Source organism: Piliocolobus tephrosceles, chromosome 1, assembly GCF_002776525.5.
Source record: "Piliocolobus tephrosceles isolate RC106 chromosome 1, ASM277652v3, whole genome shotgun sequence".
Classification (NCBI taxonomy): domain Eukaryota; kingdom Metazoa; phylum Chordata; class Mammalia; order Primates; family Cercopithecidae; genus Piliocolobus; species Piliocolobus tephrosceles.
In genome coordinates, this window is record NC_045434.1 from 18810193 (window position 1) to 18835492 (window position 25300).

The following is a 25300-nucleotide window of genomic DNA, read 5'->3' on the forward strand; positions in this document are numbered from 1 at the left end:
ACGGCAAGTTTAAATCATAGAAAAGTATTGTGATTTATTCTTATTAAAATGCAACATTAAAGTGGTACAAAATAAGAAAATAGCAACAATCACAACATATTACACTGCACTAATACAACGCATGTTAATGCAATAATTATTTTAATTTTTGGATGCCTTTCTAGCCCTTTTCTGCATGAATATATATTTTACAAAGTTGTAATTGTGGCATATTTAACATTTCATATTGTACTTTTTTTGCTTAACAATATTTTCTTTTTTTTTTTTTTGAGACGGAGTCTTGCTCTGTTGCCTGGGCTGGAGTGCAGTGGCCAGATCTCAGCTCACTGCAAGCTCCACCTCCCGGGTCCACGCCATTCTCCTGCCTCAGCCTCCGGAGTAGCTGGGACTACAGGCGCCCGCCACCTCGCCTGGCTAGTTTTTTTGTATTTTTAGTAGAGACGGGGTTTCACTGTGTTAGCCAGGATGGTCTCGATATCCTGACCTCGTGATCTGCCCGTCTCGGCCTCCCAAAGTGCTGGGATTACAGGCTTGAGCCACCGCGCCCGGCCTTGCTTAACAATATTTTCTATATATTTCTAGCCCTTGTCTTCATAAGAGGTTTCAGAATTATAATTTTAATGGCTGCCTAGTAACCCATTAACCTTTCACAAGGGGGCTGTAAAGGTCAACTCTGTGCAGGAAGACATGAGCTCTCTCGCTTTGAGACTGTGTATGAGGTCCTAGTTTGCTGCCTGGAAGGCTGCCTTCAGACTCAAACACTCTGATGACATCGTAGGTAGCCTTGGTCCAGTGAGCACCTGTACCCGGCAGCACCCCAACATGGGTGGGGTGGGGGGGAATTGTGTGTGTGAACTAAGGAAGGCACAGTCCTGCCCTCAAGGAACTGTAAGAGGCTCTTTGGAAATTAAGTGATTTGGCTGGGCAGTGGCTCACGCCTGTAATCCCAGCACTTAGGGAGGCTGAGGTGGGCAGATCATGAGGTCAGATCGAGATCATCCTGGTTAACACAGTGAAACTCTTCATGAGGTCAGATTGAGATCATTCTGGCTAACACAGTGAAACTCTGTCTCTACTAAAAAATACAAAAAAATTAGCCAGACGTGGTGGCGGATGCCAGTAGTCCCAGCTACTTGGGAGGCTGAGGCAGGAGAATCGCTTGAACCCAGGAGGTGGAGGTTGCAGTGAGCCGAGATCATGCTGCTGCACTCCAGTCTGGGTGACAGAGCGAGACTCCGTCTCGAAAAAAGAAAAAAAAAAAGACATTAAGTGATTTGTACCTTTTTTTCTTTTTTTTTTTTTTTTTTTTAAATGAGACAGGGTCTCACTGTGTCACCCAGGCTGGAGTGCAATGGCAGGATCAAGATTCACTGCAGCACCGACCTCCTTGGGTTCAAGTGATCCTCCCACTTCAACATCCTGAGTAGCTGGGACGACAGACATGTGCCACCATACCTGGCCAATTTTTGTATTTTTTGTAGAGATGGGGTTTTGTCATGTTGCTTGGACTCAAGCAATCTGCCCCCTCAGTCTCCCAAAGTGCTAGGATTACTGGCGTGAGCTGTCACGCCTGGCTCTGATTTGTACTTTTTTAAAAAGGTATAAAAGATTGTTATACCTTTTTAAAGTCAATTTATGGCATTGAAAGTCTGATACATAAGAGTCTACTAAGGATGCAGGTATCTGTGTATCTCATTGCAGCCAGGACAAGTTAAAGGCTAAAAAGCTGAAGAGCAGCAGATTTCAAAACTATAAACTTACACAGAACAACCTCCAAAAGAAGTGAGCAACTGGGGTGCAGAGCAACACACTGAGGAGGCTGCTGTTTGCACAGAAAGTAGGGAACTAGTTGTAGCGGTAATTGCTAATGTATGCCTAGAATGTAAATAGAGGGCATGAAGTCGTGGGTGCCGGGCCTAGGAGGGAGATCTTCTCACTGTCCACATGTGGTACGTTTTGAACACATCACGTGTTCACTTATTCCCAGTTCCAAAAAGGGGAGCAGTGGAAACTAGACCTCTGTAACACAGAATTAGCTCAAGAGAAAATATCTTACCTGCAAGAACTCTTCTCACAGAATGAAACATGGAGGTAAACACGGAGTCCTTTTTGGGATGGAGTTCTGGGGCCAAAAAGAACAGAGTCAAAAACTGCAAGGCTGCCCGAAAAGACTGATCATGTCCCACAAGAGCTGGCAACTCCAACAGTATCTGAGAGTAAACACCCTGGTAGAGGGCAGCGTGGGAGAGCAGCGTCCTGTCGGTTACTTGAGAAATGTTGGCTCCTCCATCCCTGCAGTACTGACCCAGGTCGGCTTCCAAGAGCGTGCTGACGGATGAGATGAGGACGGAGGGAAGGTGCCAGCCCTGGGCCCCTCGCACTGAGCAGAGCTGCAGCACAGCTCCCGTCTGCAGCACAGCCTGCTGCAGCAGCTCAGACAGTGCTGCTGGGGCCTCCTGGCCCAGCTTCTGCTCTTTGAGGAAAGGTCCCAGGACATGGCACAACCTGGTTAAAGACACCAGAAGGAGCTGCCTGCCCTGGGGGTTCTGATTTTCCAATTGTTTGTCAGAAGCTGCTTCCATGTATGATTTGGAACTAGAGAGGAATGTGGTGATTTTTCTAAAATTGAGCAACAAGCTCAGCTTCATTTGGATGAGCATCTGCATTAGCTCCTCTAAGAATGTACCTATCACTTGGAGGAATTCCAGCCAAGTGGGATCATCCATCTCAATAGGGAACCTACCACTAGCTCTGAACAATGAGGTCAGTATGATCTCAAAAATATCACTACCATACATGATCTTGAACACAGAGCGAGCACTTTTCCCCTTTTGCAGGTAACCAAGAAGCTGGTAGCAAGTCATCAAGAACTTGAGAGCCAGTGAGGAGGAGCAAGAGCATCCTAGTCTGGTGATGGCCATGGACAGTAACAGAAGAAAATAATGCACATGATAGGGTGGTAAGAGGCTGTCCAGCTGTAAAGCAGAAATCACTTCCAAAAGCCCCAGGATGCTTTCCAACTGCTCTCCCTCCAGCTGGATGGGGAAGTTACTCTTGACCAGGGATAGTAAGTTCTTGGCAATTTCTCCTCTAGGTTCTATACCTTCGGGTCCAGCTTTTGCAAATCTGTTTTCCCAATGACCCACAACCATGTGGTCCTTTTCAAAAAGCCAAGGAAGCTGCTGACTGACAAGACCTGAGTCACGCTGGGCACCAGAACACAGAATGCTGGAGCATCTTGCAGTTACGCACATTAAGAAAGCAGAATGAAGGGACTGCATCTCTGGAAAGAGAGGGCTATGAAGGATGGCTTTGGATATTTTTTCCAGTGTGACGTATGCCTCTTCCTCTATTGAGCCTTCCTGGGCTTTGCCCATTGGTAAAGTTCTCAGCAGGACACTGGCCAGGTATCTCACATCATCTGGACACAGATAGGATATCAGAATGGTGAGATTTGACACAATCAAGTGCCAGTGTGCTACAGGGTATGTGAGTCCACTCACTGTCCCAACTTGGCCATCCCAGGAAGCCATCGTTCTCTGATTCAAGCTTTTTCTGCTGGAACCAATAATAAAGGCAGCATCACACCTCAAACTTTGGAGGGCTTCTTCAGACCAGAAACCAGTTTGCATTAAAGTCCTTCTCATTTTCTGCAGGTAAAGCTGTTCCAAGCAGTATCTACCAAGAGAACTGAACTGGGCTGTAAACTTCTCTATCTTCTTCCAATGCTGTGTTTCTACACCTGGGAGCAATGAAGGGAGGTTCGAGATCTCCACAGCAATACCTGTAAGGGTCCCAGACACAGAGTGATACTGGCTACAGTTCAAACTTAACATAGCGTCCACTTGGGCCCAGGTGTAAGCGAGCAAGAGTGCAGAGTCACTGACCTTCTGCAGCCACAGCTCTGGCTCTGGGCCTGGGGAGTCCAGGAGAAGGGCCAGCAGGGGCTGCACCAGTTCCCTCAGCATCCTCTCCATCATACACTGCGTCCGTCTGATGATGGGCAGGGGGGTGCTGCTGTCCAGGCTCCTCATGTTGAACATGATGCAGTGCAGCAGCGAGCTCAGTGACAGTGACTTCAGGGCCATGTCAGCATCGCTCTGCAAATAGGGCAAGACTAAAGACTGGAACTTCTCCAGCACAAGGGACCACGTGTCCAGGATCTGACTCGGAGGCAGCTCTAGGAGGCATGCAGACAGTACCGTGGAGGGGCCCGAGGCCAGCACAGGCTGCCTCAGTGTCTCAGCAGCTGGACGACAGATCACCCCCAAAACCTCTTCAAACAACCGTGGCACTTGTCGGAGTTTGGCATAAGTCTGGAAGACAGTATGAATAAGCATCTCCTGGGCTTTTTTGGTTCGAAACTCTGTTACTTCTGCATCGATCCATGCCGAAGCCAGCAGGTCATCCAGGTCTGGCTCCAAAATCAAATGATTCAGAGAGATCAAAGTCTTCAGGCAGCGGAACCAGGCTGGTATGGGTGCTTGCGCATGGTTTATCAGCAGCTCAGCCACATGCCGGTAAAAGCGAAACTGAGCCTCTTCGTGCCGAATCCTGTCAGCAGCGATGTTGTAGATATTGTTGTTGGCCACTGAGTTTAGTAGCTGCTCCACAACCAAAAGCTCTGTGGTCCAGTCTGATGTGGACAGGGCTTTGCTCTGCTCCTCCTGCAGGTGTGAAATCTTCAAGCAGCCAAACAGCCTGGGGAGAACCTGGAAGCAAAGAAGCTGGTTTCCCTCCTTGAAGTAAGACTCTAGAAAGAGCTTATACAACAAGGCCACTGAATTGGCCACAACAGAGGTATGAAGGGATGCTGCACAGTAGCCAGCACTGACCAGACTGGTGAGCACGGTGTCGATGGGAGCCAGAAGGTTCTTCATGGCTCCTGCTTTCACATCCCCTTGCTGCTGGTCCAAGAGCTCCTCCTTGTAGGATGACAGCAGCTCAGGCTGAAAAATTCCTCCTCGGAACACGGCCTCAATCTGACTTCTGATGTTCCGGCTCAGCACCTGCCTCAGCTGGCCCTCACCAGCCTGCGTCCATGTGCCCCCGGAGAGTAAGTGCCTCAGGACCAGGCATGGCTGGAGCAGGTGAGCAGTCACATCCCCAAAGGCACGTCTTGGGTTGACCTGCTGCTGCAGGATCAAGAGATAATGGCCAAGGGCCAGGTGAATGACCTCAAACAACTGGGCTACCACGGCTCCTTCTGGCTGCCTGCAGGCCGACCAGCAAAGCTGGCTCAGCAAGGCCACCATCAGCTCCTGTTTGGCTGTGTAGATGACAGCAAGGGCAGGTGTTGACAGGATGCCCTGGCAGCATCGAAGGACAGCACAGATGTTTCTTTGGGAACCCCGAAGAGAGAACTCAGCTATTCTTTCATTTATGATCTGAACATTAAGAAAGAAAGAAAAATTCGTTACTGACCTTAAACCCATATACACAAGAAAAGTATCAAAAAAAAAAAAAAAAAAAAATCAACAAACTCACCCCTTACCCTCATCTTGGTAAGAAAGAAATGCCCAGATTACCGTATTTCAATGAACTTGACATAAGCTTAGTGCATCAAAACAAGGCAAAGCACCTGTTTCAATTCCTCCACACATCCATCTTCCACCAATGCAAATCTAGAAAAGGATCCGTGCCTTTGTAAATTTGTTGTCCCTTTTTTTAAAGCTGGGTTTTAAAGGGCTTAAATGCCAAATATCACTTTCCCTTAAACCCTAAACCTGCAACTGAGCTTAGATGTTACCAGGCAGAAGGAAAGTAGCACTTAAATTATGACCTTGTGGTCCAAAATACATGCTTATAGGCGAGACAGTGGTTCACACCTGTAATCCCAGCACTTTGAGAGGCCAAGGTGGGCGGATCACTTGAGGTCAGGAGTTTGAGACCAGCCCGGTCAACATGGTGAAACCCGACTCCACTAAAAATAAAAAAATTAACCGGGCATACACCTGTAATCTCAGCTACTTGGGAGGCCGAGGCAGGAGAATGGCTTGAACCCAGAAGGTGGAGGTTGCAGTGAGCTGGAATCGAGCCACTGCACTCCAGCCTAGGTGACAGAGCAAGACTGTCTGAAAAAAGAAAAAAAATACATGTTTATAGTCAATTATACTTTTTCTATGCCTGTAATCCCAACACTTTGGGAGGCTGAGTGCGAGGCAGATTACAAAAGGCCAGGCGTTTGAGACCAGCCTGGTCAACATGGTGAAACACCATCTCTACTGAAAATATAAAAATTAGTCGAGCATGGTGGTGCACACCTGTAGTCCCAGCTACTCAGGAGGCTGAGGCACAAGAATCGCTTGAACCCAGGAGGCAGAGGTTCCAGTGAGCCAAGATCACACCACTGCACTCCAGCCTGCGTGACAGAGACTGTATCTCAAAAAAACTTTAAAAAAGGAAAGCAAATGTTATGTTGCTACTGCTTATTATTCAGCAAATCTCTTGTCTGCTGTTCTCAAAATTCCAAAATTCGCAAACACCAGAAATTATGAGAACCAGGCAGATTCATTCACTCACAGGTTAAGTGACTTGCTCCCAGCCTTTCTGAGAACCAAACCTATCCCAGGTGCTAAGTTATCAGGTGCCCCAATGAGATAGGTATTATTATTTCTATTCAAGTAATTGCTGGTCGTGGACTTTTAAAGTTACTCTGGAAAAGCTGTAACAAAGATGACAAATCCTTAAACATCAATGCACTATTACGGTGATCTCCAAATTTTTGATTATACAACTCATCGATTTGTCCTGCATTGATACTCAATAAGTGTAATTTATTTATAAATTAGGCACATATGCTACAGCACTAACATTTTATATAATTATGAAGCATGTATAAAAATAAAAATTAACTATGGCTTTTTAAACAAGGAGACATTCTAAGATTTTCTTCCCATATTCCAAAATATCATTTGAAACAAGCCACTCTGGTGACCTCTGGTTTATTATTTTTAAAAGTGACCCAGTTTGGAACATAATCTCAAGAACTGTTAAGCCTTATGTGCCATCAGGCAGCTCAACCTTTGTCCCTCTCCGTTACTAGCCTCTAACGATTTTCTCTCTGCCTGCACGCTCATGAGGGTGAGGCAGTGTTATAGCTTCACAGCCCAGGCTTTATACTCAGGCAGAGTGAGGTTCAAATCCCAGCTCTGCCACTAACCAGCCATATGACTTTAGGAAACTTAAACTTCTTTGAGCCTAGCACACATTCAGTGCTAGTTAGTAGTAGTTTTTATCGTAACTAGCTATTCTCGTGGTGTATAAACACGCTCAGTTTTGACAATGAAGTTCCTACTTCTGATCCGAGACTTCAAAATCACTTTCACTCAAAAACTGAGGAGGCCCCGGGTTGCCGGCCAAGCCACTAGTGGCACTTGTGGCTCAAAGGCCATAGTGGGGGGAGAAAAAAAAACCTTTGAGGAAATTTCTGTCCGAATTTTGGCCTTTGATCTCCCTCCAGGCCAAAAGAAAGGTGAAGAAGAAGAAAAACAAATCAAGAAGCACAATTTGCTAGCTACCTTTTCCAATTAAAAAGGTAATCAACGACCTGTTTATGAAATCGTTCTAAGCTTTTTTGAATATTAAATAACAAAACGCTTACAGCATATGATACATTCAATAGTTATTATTATAATTCCAATAATAATACATCCTTCTCCCCTACCTTAATATTTCCTTTATCTTCATACAACTGACACTAAAACAAGTTTCCAGCATGAAGAAGAAATCAATGGAGATGCATGCAACACATAACAGGACAACAGAAGAGTGAATTACCTTGACTAGGGAAATCTGAAGATTAATGGTCTTTCCATTCTTGAGGAGATTCTGCAATTTTCTGCTATGTAAAATGTTATCTATGTAGCTCCAAAGCCTTTCAACAATATCTTCCTTCAGCTCAAGTTTTTTCTTATAAAAGGCAACCAATGATTGTCTTGCCCAGTCAAGTAATACCTGAATTTGAAGGAAACATATACTGACAATAAATTTATTTGCTAAGAGAGAAAGATGTTAGACATCATAGGGACATTACAGGTATAACCAAATCCAATTGCCATGGGGGCGAACTTCTCTTTTAAAACTTACCTTTGGTAATATTACTTAAGTGTCCAGGTATTTTAAAATGTTTATTATTAAAGGATAAGAACGGGAAAACAAACTTGTCTTGTTAGGGCAAATTAAAAGTTTCAGGTGAAACTCTAACATGTCTTACCCCCTTTTCTGAGATTATACAGGCATACCTCATTTTATTGTGCCTTGTGGATACAGATATTGCATTTACAGACTGGAGGTTTATGGCAACTCTGTGCCAAGCAAGTCTATTAGATCCTTTATTCCAACAGCATGTGCTTGCTTCGTGTCTCTGCCACATTTTGGTAATTCTCCCAGTATTTCCAACTTTTTCATTCTTATTCTATCTGTTATGGTGCTCTGTGACCGGTGATCACTGATGTTACTATTCTAAATGTTTTGGAGTGCCATGAACTGTGTCCTTCTAAGTCAGCAAGCTTAATCAATAAACGTTCTGTGTGTCCTGACTGCTCCACCAAAATGCTATTACCCTGACCAGCTATTTTCCCCTCTCTCCTTCTCCTCTGGCCTTCCCATTCCTTGAGACACAATAATATTGCAATTAGGCCAATTAACCCTATGGTGGCCTCCAGGTGTTCAAGTGGAAGGAATAGCTGCATGTCTCTTACTTTAAATCCAAAGCTAAAAATAATTAAGTTTAGTAAGGAAGCCATGCTGAAAGGTGAGATAGACCAAAACCAAGCCTCTTGAGCCAATTAGCCAAATTGTGAATGCAAAGGAAAAGTTCTTGAAGGAAATTAAAAGTGTTACTCCAGTGAACACCAAATGACACAAAGTGAAACACCCTATTGCTGATATGGAGAAAGTTTTAGTGGTCTGGATAGGAGATCAAACCAACCACAGCATTCCCTTAAGCCAAAGCTTAATCCAGAGCAAGGCCCTAACTCTCTTCAATTCTATGAAGGCTGAGAGAGGTAAGGAAGCTGCAGGAAAAAAAGTTAGAAGCTAGCAGAGGTTGGTTCATGAAGTTTAGGGAAAGAAGCCATCTTCATAACATAAAAGTTCCAGGTGAAGTTATCTAGAAGGTCTAGCTAAGATTATTGACAAAGTTGGCTAAACTAAACAACAGATTTTCAGTGTAGAAGAAACAGTCTTCTTTTGGAAGATGCCATCCAGGATTTTTTTTTGAGATGGAGTTTCGCTCTTGTCACCCAGGCTGGAGTGGAATGGTGCAATCTCGGTACCCTGCAACCTCCGCCTCCCAGGTTTGATTCTCCTGCCTCAGCCTCCCGAATAGCTGGGATTATAGACACCCACCGCCACACCCGGCTAATTTTTTTTTTTTTTTTTTGTATTTTTAGTAGAGATGCGGTTTTGCCATGTGGGCTAGGCTGGTCTCAAACTCCTGGCCTCAGTGATCCACCTGCCTCTGCCTCCCAAAGTGCTGGGATTACAGGCATGAGCCACTGTGCCCGGCCACCATGTAGGACTTCCATAGCTAAAGAAGAAAGTCAACGCCTAGCTTCTAAGCTTCAAAGGACAGGCTGACTCTCTTATTAAGGTCTAATGCAGCTGGTAACTTTAAGTTGAAGCCAGAGCTCACTTACCATCCCCAAAATCCCAGGGGCCTTAAGAATTATGCTAAATCTACTCAGCTCGTGCTCTGTCAATGGAAAAACAAAGCCTGAATGACAGCATATCCGTTTACAGCATGGTTTACTGAAGATTTTAAGCCCGTGTTGAGACCGATCAGAACAAAATGATTCCTATCAGAAGATTACTGCTCTTGGATGACCAAGAGCTCTGATGGAGATGGACAAGGAGATGAATGTTGTTTTCATGACTGCTAACACAACATCCATTCTGCAACCCATGGATCAAGGAGTACTTTTGACTTTCAAGTCTTATTATTTAAGAAACACATTTCCTAATGCTATAGGTGCCATAATGATTTATCTGATGGATGTGGGGAAAGTCAAACTGAAGATCTTCTGGAAAGAATCACCACTCTAGATGCCAGTAAAAATATTCATGTATCATGGGAAGAGGTCAAAATATCAACATTAACAGGATTTTGGAAGAAGCTGATTCCAATCCTCATGGATGACTTTGACGGGCTTGAGACTGAAGTGGAGGAAGCAACTGCATATAAAATGGAAACAGCCTGGTAGCTAGAATTAGAAGTGGAGCCTGAAGACGGGACTAATAAAACTTGAACGGATAGTTGTTTCTTAGAGATGAGCAAAGAAAGTGGTTTCTTGAGATGGAATCTACTCCTGGTGAAGATGCTGTGAACATTGCTGAAATGACAACAAAGGATTGAGAATAGAATTTAAACTTAGTTGATAAAGCAGTGGCAGGTTTTGAGATGAAGTCCAATTTAGAAAGAAGTTCCAATGTGGGTAAAATGCTGTGTCTTTCATGAAAGGAAAAGCTCCATCAATGCAGCAAACTTCACTGTCGTCGTATTTTAGAAGTTGCCAGTCACCCTAACCTTCAGCAATCATCACCCAGATCATCAACATTAAGGCAAGACCCTCCAGGATGACGACTCCCTGAAGGCTCAGATAACCAATAACCAGTAGCATTTTTGGGCAATATTTTTAAATTAAGGTATGTACATTTTTTAGGCATACTGCTATTGCATTCTTAATAAACTACAGTACAGTATAAACATAAATTTTATATGCACTAGGAAACAAAAAACTTTGTGTGACTCACAATATTGTGATCTATTTTGGTGATGTGGAACCAAGCCTGCAGTATCTCTGAGATATGCAACTAAGTTTTAAAAGTTAGAAACACAAAGACTGCTCAGAATGACCACAGAATGTATCAGACACACAAAGTAAAAAAGCAAGTAAGAGTTGAAAGTCTGGGATTTGTGTCCTGGCTTCCCCCACATTGCCTGCAGCTTAACCTCTAATATTATTAATATTATACGTCATCCGGGAGACAGACACAGTTGATACGAAATCACACAAGTGTTTTATGAAAAGGAGGACTGTGCCTATACAGGTTCCATTACTGTGTCATGTTTCCTTATTCACAAAACATTGAAGAAAGGTGGTGAGGCCTCAGCTCATGATTCCAGAACTGTCAATAACAGTATGAACAGTGACAAATGCCAGAAGGAATAAAATCTCTCAGTATAACAACGGCAGAAACTTTGATCCAATTGGCTGCTAGAGCCTCCCCTTTGTTTCGCCCTGGGCAGACTTGCCAGGTGATGGCCATGCTGCCAAGATGACTCCCACGTGCAGCCAGGTGTAGAAGGCACTGGATATGACCACTGCTCTCCGCACCACACCTCATCATCACTTTACACATCATCCACCTTGGACGCATTCTATGCTGTCTTCTTTGACAACAGGAACTGGATGTGTATTAATCCAATTTCATGAGCTTGTCATCCTGGTGTTTATCATGCCAACTATTTTTTAGCCTAAAAAGCCTGAGAAATTCTAACAAAATGCAATGCCTTTCTTGGTACCTAGCCTATTTCTAAAATGACTTTATACAAATACTAACATTTCTCTACTTCCCAACCTTCAATTTATCCAATCATGAGGATTTTTAACAAAGCACCACCAACCGATTATGAAACATCACTTTGTATTTATAAGCAAATGCAGCTATCAATGGACTTTTAGAACCTAACTTCTGTAACTTAATTACCAATGTGTTCATTAATGCATATACTTAACTTGCAATATGATGTCTCCAAACAAAAGAAATGCTAAATTCGGTGGGTTCATTTATTTATTTTAAAGAGACAAGGTCTTGCTCTATCGCCCAGGCTGGGAGTGAAAGTGGCACAGTCATAGCTCAAACTATGGGCTTAAGGGATGCTCCCACCTCAGCCTCCCAAGTAGTGGGGACTACAGGCAGATGTCACCATGTCTGACTAATTTATATACATATATAATTATATATATATATATATATATATTTTTTTTTTTTTTTTTGACGGAGTCTCGCTCTGTCGCCCAGGCTGGATGGAGTGCAGTGGCCGGATCCCAGCTCACTGCAAGCTCCACCTCCCGGGCTCACGCCATTCTCCTGCCTCAGCCTCCCGAGTAGCTGGGACTACAGGCGCCCGCCACCTCGCCCGGCTAGTTTTTTGTATTTTTTAGTAGAGACGGGGTTTCACCAGGTTAGCCAGGATGGTCTCAATCTCCTGACCTCGTGATCCACCCGTCTCGGCCTCCCAAAGTGCTGGGATTACAGGTTTGAGCCACCGCGCCCGGCCATATAATTATATATATTTTTTAAGAGATGGGATCTTATTATGTTGTCCAGTCTGGTCTAGAACTCCTGGCCTCAAGCGATCTTCCTGCTTTGGCCTCTCAAAATAGAGATTACAGGCATGAGCCACTGCCCCCGACCTAAATGAGGTTTTTTAACAGAAAAAAAAAAAATGTATTAATGAAGTACCTGACTGATGTAATGACTTTTTTCATTGTCATTACATTTAACTTCCAACAAAGTTCCCTCCCCAACTTTTTCTCTATTTTTTTATTTTAACCAATTGTCAATATCCAAATTATACAAGTGATAATTATCTTGACAGACTGTAAAAATATGAAATTTACATTAAACTTACTTGTTCTTTATTCGGAAGAAAGCACTGGTGAGAAATCCAAGCAAAGTGAGCTAGTTTTAGTTTATCTTCCCAGGAGGTTGTCTTGCTTTTAAGCTTTAGGGAAATGCCAGAATAAACAGCAGCCATGGCTAGGCTTTATCTACAATTTAAAAACAATGGGACAAAAAATACTATAACAAGGTCAGACTGAGGAGGCACCAGAAAGCCAACAATATTGCATCTTATCGTTTACCTAATATGTACTATTTTAAAAGTTTTTAATGAATCAACAGATTTGTCGGGGTAAATCTACATACAAGATGGTTGACTCCATGAATTTTCTGGGGGAAGTTCAGACAAAAGCAAGAAAAAGATGGACTGCACACACAGAAGATGGACTATACGTATTCCAGCTGTGATCAAACATCACTTCCACAAAGGTGAGGGTGCAGGAATTCAACAAGGCCAATATCATTGTTTACATTACTTGTGGAAAGAGTCATTCATACATGGTTTCAAATTGAAAGAGGAAAAGATACATAAGCAATATCTGGAGAAAGTAGTATGTCTCCAAGTGAGAAAGAAATCCCCAAAGGAATACTGTTATTTCAGCTGCAACAGTAACCTTCCGCTAAGACTTTTATTCAGTCATGTATAAATTTACAACGCACATACACACTTCAAAAAAGATACAAGAGATACTTGCACAAGGAAAAGACTAAAAATAGAAAACAAAAAACCGTGAAGTCTCGGGGACAGCAAACATACCAAACACCTACAGTTACTATAAAACTGGGTAAACTTGGCTGAGTTTCCTAAAAGTTATAGAGAAAAGGAACGTTAAGACGTTTTCATTTTAGAAATTAAATTATCCTTCACTCTACTGCAGAGGACAAGAACCATCAAGTGCTGTTAGTTTTCCTATTTTGTCAAAATGTCCAAAACGAATTCAACGATGCCTGACTTCTAAGTTCAATACCATAGACCGCCACCGCGACAGCTACAAAGTGCATAACAGGTGTTTGCTGAACTGGCTACAAAGACAACCGAGATGCTCTCCCCAGCTCCGCCAGAGTTCGGCTCTCCGGGCCTGCAACCGCCCTTACCGGGCAATGCGAAGTCCAGGGCGGACAGCACAGCCCTGCCAGCACTCCCTGCCCAGCAGAAAGAGACCAAGCAACAAGAACCAGGGGAGGGCAGCTAAATGCCAGGAGGGAGTTTGCCTTCGCGAATGGAGGGTGCCCAGTCGGCTCTCGCCCAGAGTCTGCTGGCGGCACCCGAACTGGGCAGGGTTGGGGGACCCCCATCCCGGGCCCGGCCTCAGGTAGGGAGGGAGCTCTCCTCAGGACTAGCCCCGGGTGGGGGACTCACATCGGAACCTGGCTGCAGGCAGGGGCTCACCGCGGGTGTGGACTCACCTCGGGACCCGGGCCCGGTAGGGGGCTGACCTCGAGAGAGCTCCGGGCAGACGGCGGAGGACGGCTGCAGCGGCGGCGGCTGCCGTCCCGGTCCCGCAGCCCCACCACGTGGGACCGGGCCCCGCGCTCCTTCCGCCCGACGCCGGCGGCGCAGCGGGGAGGGGCGGCACGCACGCCAGGCGTCGCCAGCCGAGCGCCGAGGCGCCTCGCCCATTGGAGGAGACGGTTGCGCGTTGGAGGCCCGAGCGGCCCAGCCCGCGGCCCGCTCCGTGTCAGTCAGTCATGGAGCGGCCGCCCAGAGCGGCGGCGGGGGCGGCGGGGCGCGGGGCGCGGGGGCCCAGCTGAGCCGACCATCGGAGCGAGACCCTGCGGCAGAGACGACGGAGGCGGAAGCAACCCGATCCCGGAGGCGGCGGCGGCGGGGGGAGCCGGAGCCGCCTGGGATGTTCAGTGAGTGCCGGGCGCACGGGCGGGGAGGGCCGGGAGGGTCGCGCGGCGCGCGCGCGCGGGTGGGGGGGGGCCGGGGCGGTGGGGCCTCGGCTGGGCGCGCCTTGGCTCCCGCCGGCGGGCGGTGGGGGTGGGGCGCGGGAGGCGGGGCGGGGGGACGGTGAGCGGCTCTGCGCGGGCGCGGCGGCCGCGCCTCCGCCCTCGGCCTCCCGAGTCGCGGGCTGCGGCCGGCGGCGTGGCCTGCAGTCGGCGGCTACACCTGGACGGGCGTCGCGTTCCTGCGCAGGGGTGGGTCCTGCGGGTTGGATGCCGGGCTCGAGGAGGAGGTGGCGGGCGCCCGCGGGGAAGGTATCCCAGTTCCCGACAGCCAGACAGGGAGCACGGCTCCACAGCTCCTTTGCATGTAGGGGAAAAGGAAATGTCTTTGCGGCGAAGTCGGGATTCAACTTTGCACATGGTGATCGTGCGTGGGTGGGTGTGGAGTCGATCTCCGCGGGTGACACGGGGGAGCCAGAGTTAGACTAGCTGCTGCAGGAGAGTGCCGACCTGCAAAGTGTCTCTCGGGGCTCTTAGCCTCATGACAGCAAGGTAAGGTTGGTGCGCCCATGGCGTGGGACGAGTTCACCATCCAGCTCGCGAAGCTGCCAGGCTTTTGAAAATGTATTCGATAAGGCGTTGGTCCGAAGTGAGTGGATGGTTAGAAACAGTGGTGTCATTTTAGACTTAGCGGAAGTGGAGTGCAGGAACGCTACATGCAGTTCTCCCATCAGTTGTGAAAGTCGTTGTAATGCGGATCTCGCAGTCTTTGTGGTTCTGGGATCAGAAGGTGAGTGCCAGTCCCATGCGGTGTCTGTCTTAAATTACTGTGCCTAAACTGACCTTGCAGATTGCAATCTCGGAATGGTGACTTCTGCTAACAAGCAGTTGGGAGCTGTGCTGAGAAGAACAGTAAGGGCGGAGCATGTCTTACATTAGGCGATTCAAGTGTGCCAACACCTGAGTTGGGGATGTAGGAGAGGACACGGAGGCTGTTCCCCAGTTCCTGATCACAGATCTACTTGGAAGTGGGAGTAGGAAAGGGAGTTTTGTGCTTAATAGGTTGAATGCATCTGGCCGCATCTTTAAACTTTGGAACAGCATAATGTAGTGGATAGAGCTTGGTGACAGTAGACCTAGGATGGAAACCATGTAGCCACCTGCGTAACCTCTCTGAACTGTAGTTTCCTCATCTATAAAATGCAATGATGAGGAATAACTTAAATGTGGATTTTTTTTTTTTTTAAGAGACAGGGTGTCTCTATGTTGCCCAGGTCTGGGCTCAAGCAATCCTCCCGCCCCAGCCTCCCAAAAAACGACCTTTTTAAAGGTACCCAGAAAAAGAATTGATGTATATGAAAATGGTTAAATGTTAGCTATTATGATTTCCTTTTTGCCAGATACCTTCCAGGTTCCCTGTAGTCCTAAGTTTTTTGCGTTAAATGGAATACATGCTAATTTTTTAATGAATCGTAAATCCTTCCTGCCTTAAAAATCAGTTTTAAGCTAGAAAATTAAAAGATGGGATTGTTTTGAGTATTTTTCTTTGTCATCAACAGATTAGATTAGTGTATCTTGGAATAGTTTTGTTGCTCCTGCCTCTAAAATGTGAGGCTTATGTGGGCTTCTGTCACTGTGAAACTAGGTAAAGGCCTCACTTAACTACTCAGTGACTGGTTTTTGGCTTTGCAAGCAATATGTCAGCACCTGTGAAGGACATCGCTGGGGAAAGATAGGGGATTTTGTTTTTGCTAATTTGTTTTGCTGGAAGGACACTCTAGGGATCATCTGTTAAACCAGCATTACTCAATGGACAGTACTGGAAGTCAAGTTTCCAGCCTATTTTCTTTGTGACTGGTGGCTTCTCAGGTAGTCAGTGTTCTGATCATTCTCTCAGCAAGCATCTAGTAAGTATTCACTGTTGTACTCTCTCAGGAAGCCCCTGGTCATATATAGAATCCTTTGAGCAGCAAGATACTATAGAAGGTAAGAGCTCAGACCCTTCAGCCAGATGGCCTGAGTTCCCTTCCTGGCACTGTGTAACCTCGTTGGGCCTCAGCTTTCCCATCTGAAGAATATTACCTACCTCAGGTTTGTTGTGAGTTTAAAGAAGGCGATCTGTGTAAAGCACTTAATTTTAAGTGCCCGAAGTGTCTTAGCGCCGGGTATGCTCAGTGTTAAGTATTCGCAGTGGTAGTGTGTGAAACAGGCAAGAGTAGGGTTGAGTTCTGTGATACAGATTTGTTCCCTGGGTCCGTATGTGGAAGGGACTGTGATCAAGGAAGCTTTTGGGAGGAAGAGATGACTAAACTGAGCTGTGAAGTGTGGGTGGGATTTGGTCAAACCAGGTTGCAGTGCCAGTGTGGCAGTGCCTCCAACTACTCGAGGGCCCCTGAGGGGAGAAGGTGGAGCGTGACCCACCAGTAGAGTAAGAACAACCAAGGATTGGTCCAGTGAGGTAAACAAAGGCAGATTAGAGTAACCTGGAAATGACACAGTAGACACTCAATTTTTCTATCCTTCACACTAGTAGAGGCATTTTAAAGTATTTTGTTTTGTTTTGTTTTTTGAGATGGAGTTTCACTCTTGTCGCCCAGGCTGGGGTGCAATGGTGTGATCTTGGCTCACTGCAACCTCCACCTCCCAGGTTCAAGCGATTCTCCTGCCTCAGCCTCCCCAGTAGCTGGGACTGCAGGCACGCGCCCCCATGCCTGGCTAATTTTTGTGTTAGTAGAGGCGGGGGTTTCACCATGTTGACTGGTGGTCCTCGAACTCCTGACCTCAGGTGATCCACCCGCCTCGGCCTCCCAAAGTGCTGAGATTACAGGCTCAAGCCACCGCACCTGGTGGCAGTAAATGTTTTTAAAGCTAAGCAGAGATAACATCAGATTACCTCCTTGGAAAGACTGTGCCTATAGTAGTATAGTATTATGTTGAAAGTAGGGCCAGGTGTGGTGACTCATGCCTATAATCCCATCACTTTGGGAGGATCACTTGAGCACAGGAGTTTGAAACCAGCCTGGGCAATGTAGTGAGACCCCATCTCTAAAAAAAAAAAAAAATTTTTTTTTTTCTTAACTAACCAGGTGTGATGGTGTACATGCCTGTGGCCCCAGCTACTGAGGAGGCTGACTCAGGAAGATCCTTGAGCTCAGTCAAGGCTGCAATGAGCCATGATTGTGCCACTGCACTCCAGCCTGGGTGACAGAGCGAGACCTTGTTTCAAAATAAAAAGACTTTTATTTTACTTTTATTTTTTATTAAAATTAAAAAAGTCTTGGATGTTCCCTATCTGCCCGTGATTTCAAAAGGAAAATGGCAGTAGAGTTGGGCATTTTATTCCAAATCTCAAAGCTTAGATAGCACTTACAGAAGGCATGAAGAAACTAGGCAGCCTTCCCTCTTAAAAATTATCTTCAAGTATATATTGTATATGCTTGATCACAAGCAAGGTTTTCCCCCCAAAAGTCTCATGTTTGGGGCTTCCCTGTTACAGGGCACTCTTTCTCAGTCTATTTTGAACAACAAGGTGCTGTTTGGGATATGTATTCAATCTTACCAAATAAGTGAAACCAAAAAGTAGGAAAGATTAGGGCATTATTCCTGATAGGGGTGGGGAATATCACAAAGTGCAAATGTTAAATGCCACACATAATTTTTCCAGATCGCAAAAAAAAAAAAAAAAGTGTGTGTGCGTGCACGCACATACACACACACACACACACATATATGTGTGTGTGTGCACATATTTGATGGTGAAAGAAAAGACGTTCTGCTCACCTGAACAGGCATTGATGGCTTGGGTTGAGATTTCCAGCAAGAGCATATGGATTTAAGAAGTGCTTTATTGTAACTGATTTAGTAGATGGGAAAGGTAAAGTGCTCTGGAAATGGAATTTGATGATTCATAGTGACTTAATTCATCACACACACTGGTGTTTAAGATATTCATGAATAGCTGGAGTGAATTTGTTTAGTGAATTCATATATTGCCTTATATATTTTAGATATGTGTAAATTCATAGAGATTATAGTTAGACATTTGATTTTCATCTATAACCCTCAGAGTTTCTCTTTTTGTAAATTAAAGTTGACTAAGAAGTGTTCTTTTTAATTTTCTTATTGCAAAGGAAACGTGGTCATAGGTTTGGGCTTACCTTTTAGTGGGACATTTTACAGAAAGAAATTAGCTGCTGCTGTTTCTCTGCTGAAGCAAATTGTCTTTTTCCTTATTTTTTAATTTGAAGAAGATTTGAAGAATGATGTATGTTGTCAGTGTTTAGAAAACACTATAAAATACTTCCATTTATAATTATTTAGTAGTCAAAGAAGAGAGCCCCCCTGTAAGGTGTATCAAGGTAAATGGATATTTAATAACTTTACAATGTTTGGCAATAATAAAAGGTAGCTGTGTTTTTAAAACAAAATACTAACTTTTGGAGACTTTGTCATTAGTAAGCAGAAGTGTTATGCAAAACTTTGTGAATTAACTTTTTATTTTTTTGAGACGGAGTCTTGCTCTGTGGCCCAGGCTGGAGTGCAGTGGCCAGATCTCAGCTCACTGCAAGCTCCGCCTCCCGGGTTTACACCATTCTCCTGCCTCAGCCTCCCAAGTAGCTGGGACTACAGGCGCCCGCCACCTCGCCCAGCTAGTTTTTTGTATTTTTTAGTAGAGACGGGGTTTCACCGTGTTAGCCAGGATGGTCTCGATCTCCTGACCTCATGATCCGCCCGTCTCGGCCTCCCAAAGTGCTGGGATTACAGGCTTGAGCCACTGCGCCCGGCCGTGAATTAACTTTTTTAAGCTAAGATGCTAATGCATTAGTTTCGCCAGGTAATGTCATGCTGTAGAACTCTGTTGTCCAATACAGTAATCATTGGCCACATATGACTACTTAAATTAAAATTAATTAAAACAATTCAGTTCCTTAGTTGCACTAGTCATATTTTCGTTGCCCAGTTGCCCTGTGTGGCTAGTGACTACTGTGGTGAACAGTGCAGACTTAGAACACTTCCATCATTTGCCAAAAATCCTTTTGGACAGTACTGCTCTGAAATGAAAAATTGAAGATCATTCCATCCACTTTGAGACACACACACATATAAATGTTTTAAGGAAGCATCTGCAAATCCTCATGTACTGCATTTGAATTCAGTTTCAGGAACAGTGATAAACACAGGAAAACATGCTACCCCTTATTTTGAGAACAGGACAGCCTATTTGTGTCTGCAGTGGTGTTTGCAAGTAAAGCATTTGTGAAAGTTTTCTTTATGTAGTCAAGCATAGTAAGTAGTGTAGAGAGTCATTCTGTAGATTGTGCCACACTCTTCCACGTTAATAAGATTTGTATAGAAGCATTTTTTCTGTGCTGTAAAACAATATTAAAGTAGAAATTCAAGAAGATCATGAGCTTAAAATAAACTCTCAAGAATTCCAAGAAGCTAGATACTCACTTTATTTTTAAGATGAGCTTCAAAGATAAGCCCTGTCCTCAGGGAACTCTCCGTCTGTTTAGGGGAACTGAGGAAGAGTGATGGCGAGAGGGGACAACCTGCGTGAGGGTGGGGGTGATGTAGGCTTGGTGTAACGTCGTTAGATGTGTCATGTACTTTGGCTGCTTTTCAAAGGACCATATGATGAGGGCCTAAAGGTGGAAGAATATTGGAATAGTCCAGTTGAGAAATGATTTGTAGAATCGGGCATAGTGGCATACACCTGTAATCCTAGCTACTTGGGAGGCTGAGCTGGGAGGATCATGAGCCCAGGAGTTGGAGACCAGCCTGGGCAATATAGCCAGACCACTCCTCTAAAGAGAGAGAGAGAGAAGCAATTTGTGCTGTCAAATAGCAAACAGTCAAGATAGGGCAGCAGAAATGGTTAAGTTGCACTAGCCACATTTTTTTTTTTAAGTTGAGAGAGAATTCGCATTTAGAATAGGAGTTGGTGGCCTCTTCGAAGTAAGGGAGAGAGAGAACAGAATCTTACCATCATGGCTGGCTTTTTGGGGATTTGGTTTTCTTTTGTTTTGTTTTTGCTTTAATGGTGGATAATGGCACCATTAAGCCGACTAAGAAAACCGGAAGAAGGTGGAGGTATTGCAGGTGGAAATATATGTTAATTGACTGAATTCAGGAAGGTGATTTGACTGTAAGTCCTGCATAGTGGTGTGGTGAAGCAGGGAATGTGAAGAAGCAGTGGCAGACAGGACTGAGAGGGTGGAGCCACAAGAGAGGCTTGCAGTGGGAGGGACCAAGGGAGTTTCAAGTAGGAGGTGAGTTCAGCAGCATCACATCCAGCTGAGAGATCATGAAGGGTGGTGCTGGAAAGTGACCAGTTAGATCAGACAAGAGTTAAGGAATCCTAAGTCTCGGTAGCCTGCTGAGGTCAGAAGCAGGGTCAGCTGGCTGGGTGAGGAGACTGGTGAAGGTTTAGTATAGCGTAGGTGGAAGGCTGTAGGGTAAGTAGCTGATGAAACAAGACTTCTGGAATATCATGGAGGTCCTAGCTGATGTTGGAGAAAATCTATTTCTCATGACATCTGTTTGCTGGATTTCATGATTTCCACCTACTTTCTACCCCTGCTGCCATCCCCACCAAAATGCCACATTCTTCACTGCATCCTGAGCCCAGCTATGGCCTTATCCATGTGCCATTTTATTTCTTAGGACACCCTGGGAAAAAATACAGCTTCTAATTCAAGTGTATTTCTGTCAGTCTGAGCAAAAATTGAATATGAAAGGCTATCATAATTTTTAAATTATATGAGGTATGACTGAAACGGAAAGTACTATGGCTCATTTATTTTTCAGTTATGATTTATATTTTCACAAAGCTAATTGAATATACTTTATCATGATGATTAATGCAAAGCTAGGGTTTTAGGTCAACTTAGACTGATCTTTTGATAGATACTACAACCATTTAGTTACTGTGAGTGAAGAGAACTAATAACTTAAGTTACCTAGTAGATACTTTACAAAAAATGCAAAAATAATTTTTTTCATCTGTTATAAGCATAAATTTACCATTGGGAAAAAAGTACAATTACTCAAAAAAGGCCAACAGTCAGAAGTCTCAGTTGAAGAGCTGATTTGAGGATTGTGTAGTGAGTTTGCCTGAATTTATCTTGAACTCACCCCTACTCAAAACTACCACCTTATTGGGGCAGGGGGAGGGATGGGGGAGCCAGGTAGTACTCTTTTGGCATTTCATGGAACTGTGTGGTACTTTAACCTGTGACGTGGTGGGTGAGGGTGCCTCCCAGCACTCCTCTACCATCTGTGTACATTAGAGCCTAAGGGGGTGGAGGGATAGGATACAGCGTGTAACCACTGAAGGGATTGACCAGACACTGGAGTTCCACACTGACAGCATCTTAAGAGAATGCCTGGGTTCCATGTATCTCCACCTCCCCGTATTTCTGTAGTTGAATGTTAAGTGTGGCTGTGGTTTTCCCTGCATAGTTGTTACATTGAAATGATAGTGTGGGATTTTATATAGCAACTTGGTTGAAGTATCTGGCAACTGTTGATATATGAGAATAGGTATACATTGTGTCAAAATCTTCATTTTGATTTCCAGAAATACTAACAATGTGATAGGGAGAGCAGAGTATTTGACATCTGTTTTTACCTCTGAAAGTTAGGCATTTTATATAAATTGAAAATTATGAGAAATTCTGAAATGGTAACAAAGAGTATAATTATATCTAAATCCAATTTCAGTTTGAAAGATTTTATAATTATAGGAAGAGCTAGGCAGGTAACGAAATTGCACTGTTCGTCTCACGTATGAGTCTCTCCAGAGACTTGGGTCTAGTTTAAGGAGAGTTTTTTTCTTTTGGATATTAGAACTCTGGAAATCAATCTGGGTGGAGGAGACCGAGTTATCTCAGGTTCATTAATTATCCATGTCACTTGAAATATAGGTACATTGGAATAAAACCCAGCTAAGTTGATTGGGTCGTTCTCTAGTATTTGAGTTCAGCATGGTTATGCAAGAGAGTCACTGCCAGAATTCCTGCATTTAAGATCCATGGCCCTACAGTTGGCTCACCACCCCCACTCAGGGAAGTGCCCTTATCATATATGGTAGTTTGGACTCAGAGAAACTGCTATTTGGGGCAGCTAATTTAAGCACATTTGTTAGAATCAGTTTTACAAACTAGCTTCTAGCAATCTTAAATATGGTCAGTGTTGACAATCATTCATTCTTACTCCATTCTGTTTACACTTTCATAACTTCACATCTTTTCCCTTCCTCCTCAGACACAAAGGTATATTGTCTCACCTCGAGGACACTGTGTCATCACAGTCTGTTCTCCCCATCAGTCATGCGTGTGTCTTTCACATGCAAGGGTTTTTCCTGTCAGAGGTGATCTGAGAGATCCAGGCCCATCTGCCTAGAATGCTCAAGGACGTACATCGATACGTGCATGCATTCCCAAGTCAGCAAAAGATCAGCAGTGTAGAAGTCAGAAAGATTTCAGTCTTGGCTAGAGTAGGGAATTGGGCTGGCTTGGGAAAGTCCACAGACTAGGAGCTCTTGAAGTTAGGTGAAAAGCAGCTTTAGCAAGTGATGGGAAGAGGCACTGGTTGGATTGACTCGTCTTGACTTTGGGCCACATGGGAAAGGACAGTACTGTCACAGCCTCTGTGTGCATTTAACTTTTTTCATCTGAATATAACCCTGAACCAGAATCTGCAGGGCTGGAATTATTTAGACATGTCCACACACTCACAGGATTCTTATGTCTAGCCAGGTTGGAGGATCGCTGGTAGAGCAGTGCTGATCAGTGGCCACAGAGAATGGGAGCAGGGACCCCACTCTCAGAAGTATCAGAATCCCTGGATTAGCAATTTAAAAAAACAACTTAATTAAAAAGTAACCCAAGTCATCAATACAGTGAGAGAATAACACACCATACACAAGCAAGGTGAATTTCATAGTGAGAAAAGAGTTCAGTATTTGGAAATTTATTATTGTGTTTCATTATGTCACTGCTTCACAACCACAGTGTCCCTTCTTTTTAACAATAACAGACCTAGTACCCCTTCTTTGTAACAAATATTTTGAACTCTTTGGCAATCTAGAAATAAAATGCATGGATAATATAATCTTTCTATGCATATAGTTTAATATATATATATAAAAAAGTCCTGACATTTTATATTTGTATGTATATATATTTGTGATTGTGTCTCTAGCCTTCACAGTTTGCTTGTGTTGTATGACTTTTAGGGAACTGAAAAGTGGGTCTTCAGAGTATTATTTTTAAAGGGCTCCCACAAATCAGTTTAGAAGGAAATAATTACTTGCAAATGGTATTGGGACAGTGTGTTAGCTACAGTCACTAGGCAAAACATTTGTTTGGTTATTCACCATACACTAAAAGAAACTGCAGTTGGACGAAAATTAGATACAAATCATTTTTTTATGTTTAAAGAAAAATAAGACCAGGCATGGTAGCTCATGCCTGTAATCCCAACAATTGGGGAGACCAAGGCAGGAGAATTGCTTGAGTCCAGGAGTTTGAGACCACCCTGGGCAACATAGCAAAACCTCTTCTCTACTAAAAAAATAAAAATAATAAATAAATAGATTTCTGGAAAAGGTGGAATTTTACATCTTAAAAAAGAATGGAAGGGCAGGCATGGTGGTTCACACCTGTAATCCCAGCACTTTGAGAGGCCAAGGCAGGTGAGTCATTTGAGGTCAGGAGTTCGAGACCAGCCTGGCCAATGGTGAAACCCTATCTCTACTAAAAATATAAAAATTAGCCAGGTGTGGTAGTGTGGGCCTATAATCCCAGCTACTCGGGAGGCTAAGGCAGGGAATCACTTGAACTCAGGAGGTGGAGGTTGCAGTGAGCTGAGATCATGCCATTGCACTCCAGCCTGGACAACAGAGCAAGGCAGTGTCTCTAAAATAAAAGAAAAGAAAAGAATGAAAGAACTCTCAAAAGGAAAATACTAATGGATGTAACTGAAACTTAAAACTTAAACACATGCAAATAAATGATCAAAAACAGATCTCCCACACAAAACAACTGGGAAACCTTGATTTAGAGAATGTTACTTTGGTTGGGATGATCATGTGTGTATGCGTACATGAAATGCATTCCAAAATGGACACAATATTTTGGTTCTGGAGGGGAAAGTATGTTTTACATGATAGCAGTGAACCCACAAAATTCATCCAGCTGTCTTTGGTCATCTGGACTGCAGTATTTATTTCTGACAAAGTAGTGTTTGAGGCCAGGGCAATACTAGGGGTTTCTGTCATTCTTGATAATAAACTCAACAGTCAAAGGAAACAGTGCCTCTTCCCCCCCCCCCTTTTCTTTTTGTTTTTGTGAACCTACAAATTAGCTTGAATTATTCAAAAATAATTTACTTCTGTTCAGGTCACTTCCTACCACTTTCTTTTCCTTTCTTACAGGAATTTATGAGACATATGCTAACACATAAACATACCCTCTTAGTGTTGTGCTACCTTTCTGTACCTGTGGTTTAAAATAAAGAGTGAAAAAGGTAAATAATAATAAACAATTAAAATGAAAACAGATTTTGCAAATCCCTGACTTAGAGCTGGCAGCCTTTTCCTGGCACTTAAGCAAAAATATCACAATCCCCTTCACCATTGTTAACTTCATACTTTGTTAACGTCTATTTATCCAGTTTCTGTGGTCTTTGATTTGGCACTGCCTCCTGCCTACTTTTTTGGCTAGTTCACTGCTAATTAACACCTCTCTCACAGAGTAGGCAGGAGAAATTAAAA

The 25300-nt window shown here is 44.1% G+C and overlaps 2 protein-coding genes across 8 annotated transcripts in view; one reads left to right on the forward strand and one right to left on the reverse strand.

Moving 5' to 3' along the window:
* URB2 (URB2 ribosome biogenesis homolog) overlaps positions 1–14549 on the reverse strand; it is a 34557-nt gene extending 20008 nt beyond the window's left edge. For 2 of the 4 annotated variants that reach the window (XM_023191789.3, XM_023191787.3), the window contains exons 1-4: positions 14038–14549; positions 12641–12779; positions 7780–7956; positions 2057–5387 (exon numbers count right to left, since the gene is read on the reverse strand). In XM_023191789.3, the coding sequence (XP_023047557.2) occupies positions 2057–5387; positions 7780–7956; positions 12641–12766 (3634 nt within the window). In that variant the 5' untranslated portion in view covers positions 12767–12779; positions 14038–14549. Of the gene's footprint in view, positions 1–2056; positions 5388–7779; positions 7957–12640; positions 12811–14037 lie in introns of all 4 variants that reach the window. The other 2 variants (XM_023191790.3, XM_023191788.3) reach the window with 2 other exon arrangements.
* TAF5L (TATA-box binding protein associated factor 5 like) overlaps positions 14218–25300 on the forward strand; it is a 33141-nt gene continuing 22058 nt past the window's right edge. Inside the window, exon 1 of one of the 4 annotated variants that reach the window (XM_023191795.3) lies at positions 14218–14487. The gene's annotated coding sequence lies outside the window, so the exon portion shown is untranslated. Of the gene's footprint in view, positions 14488–14657; positions 14773–25300 lie in introns of those variants that run through there. The other 3 variants (XM_023191793.3, XM_023191791.3, XM_023191792.2) reach the window with 3 other exon arrangements.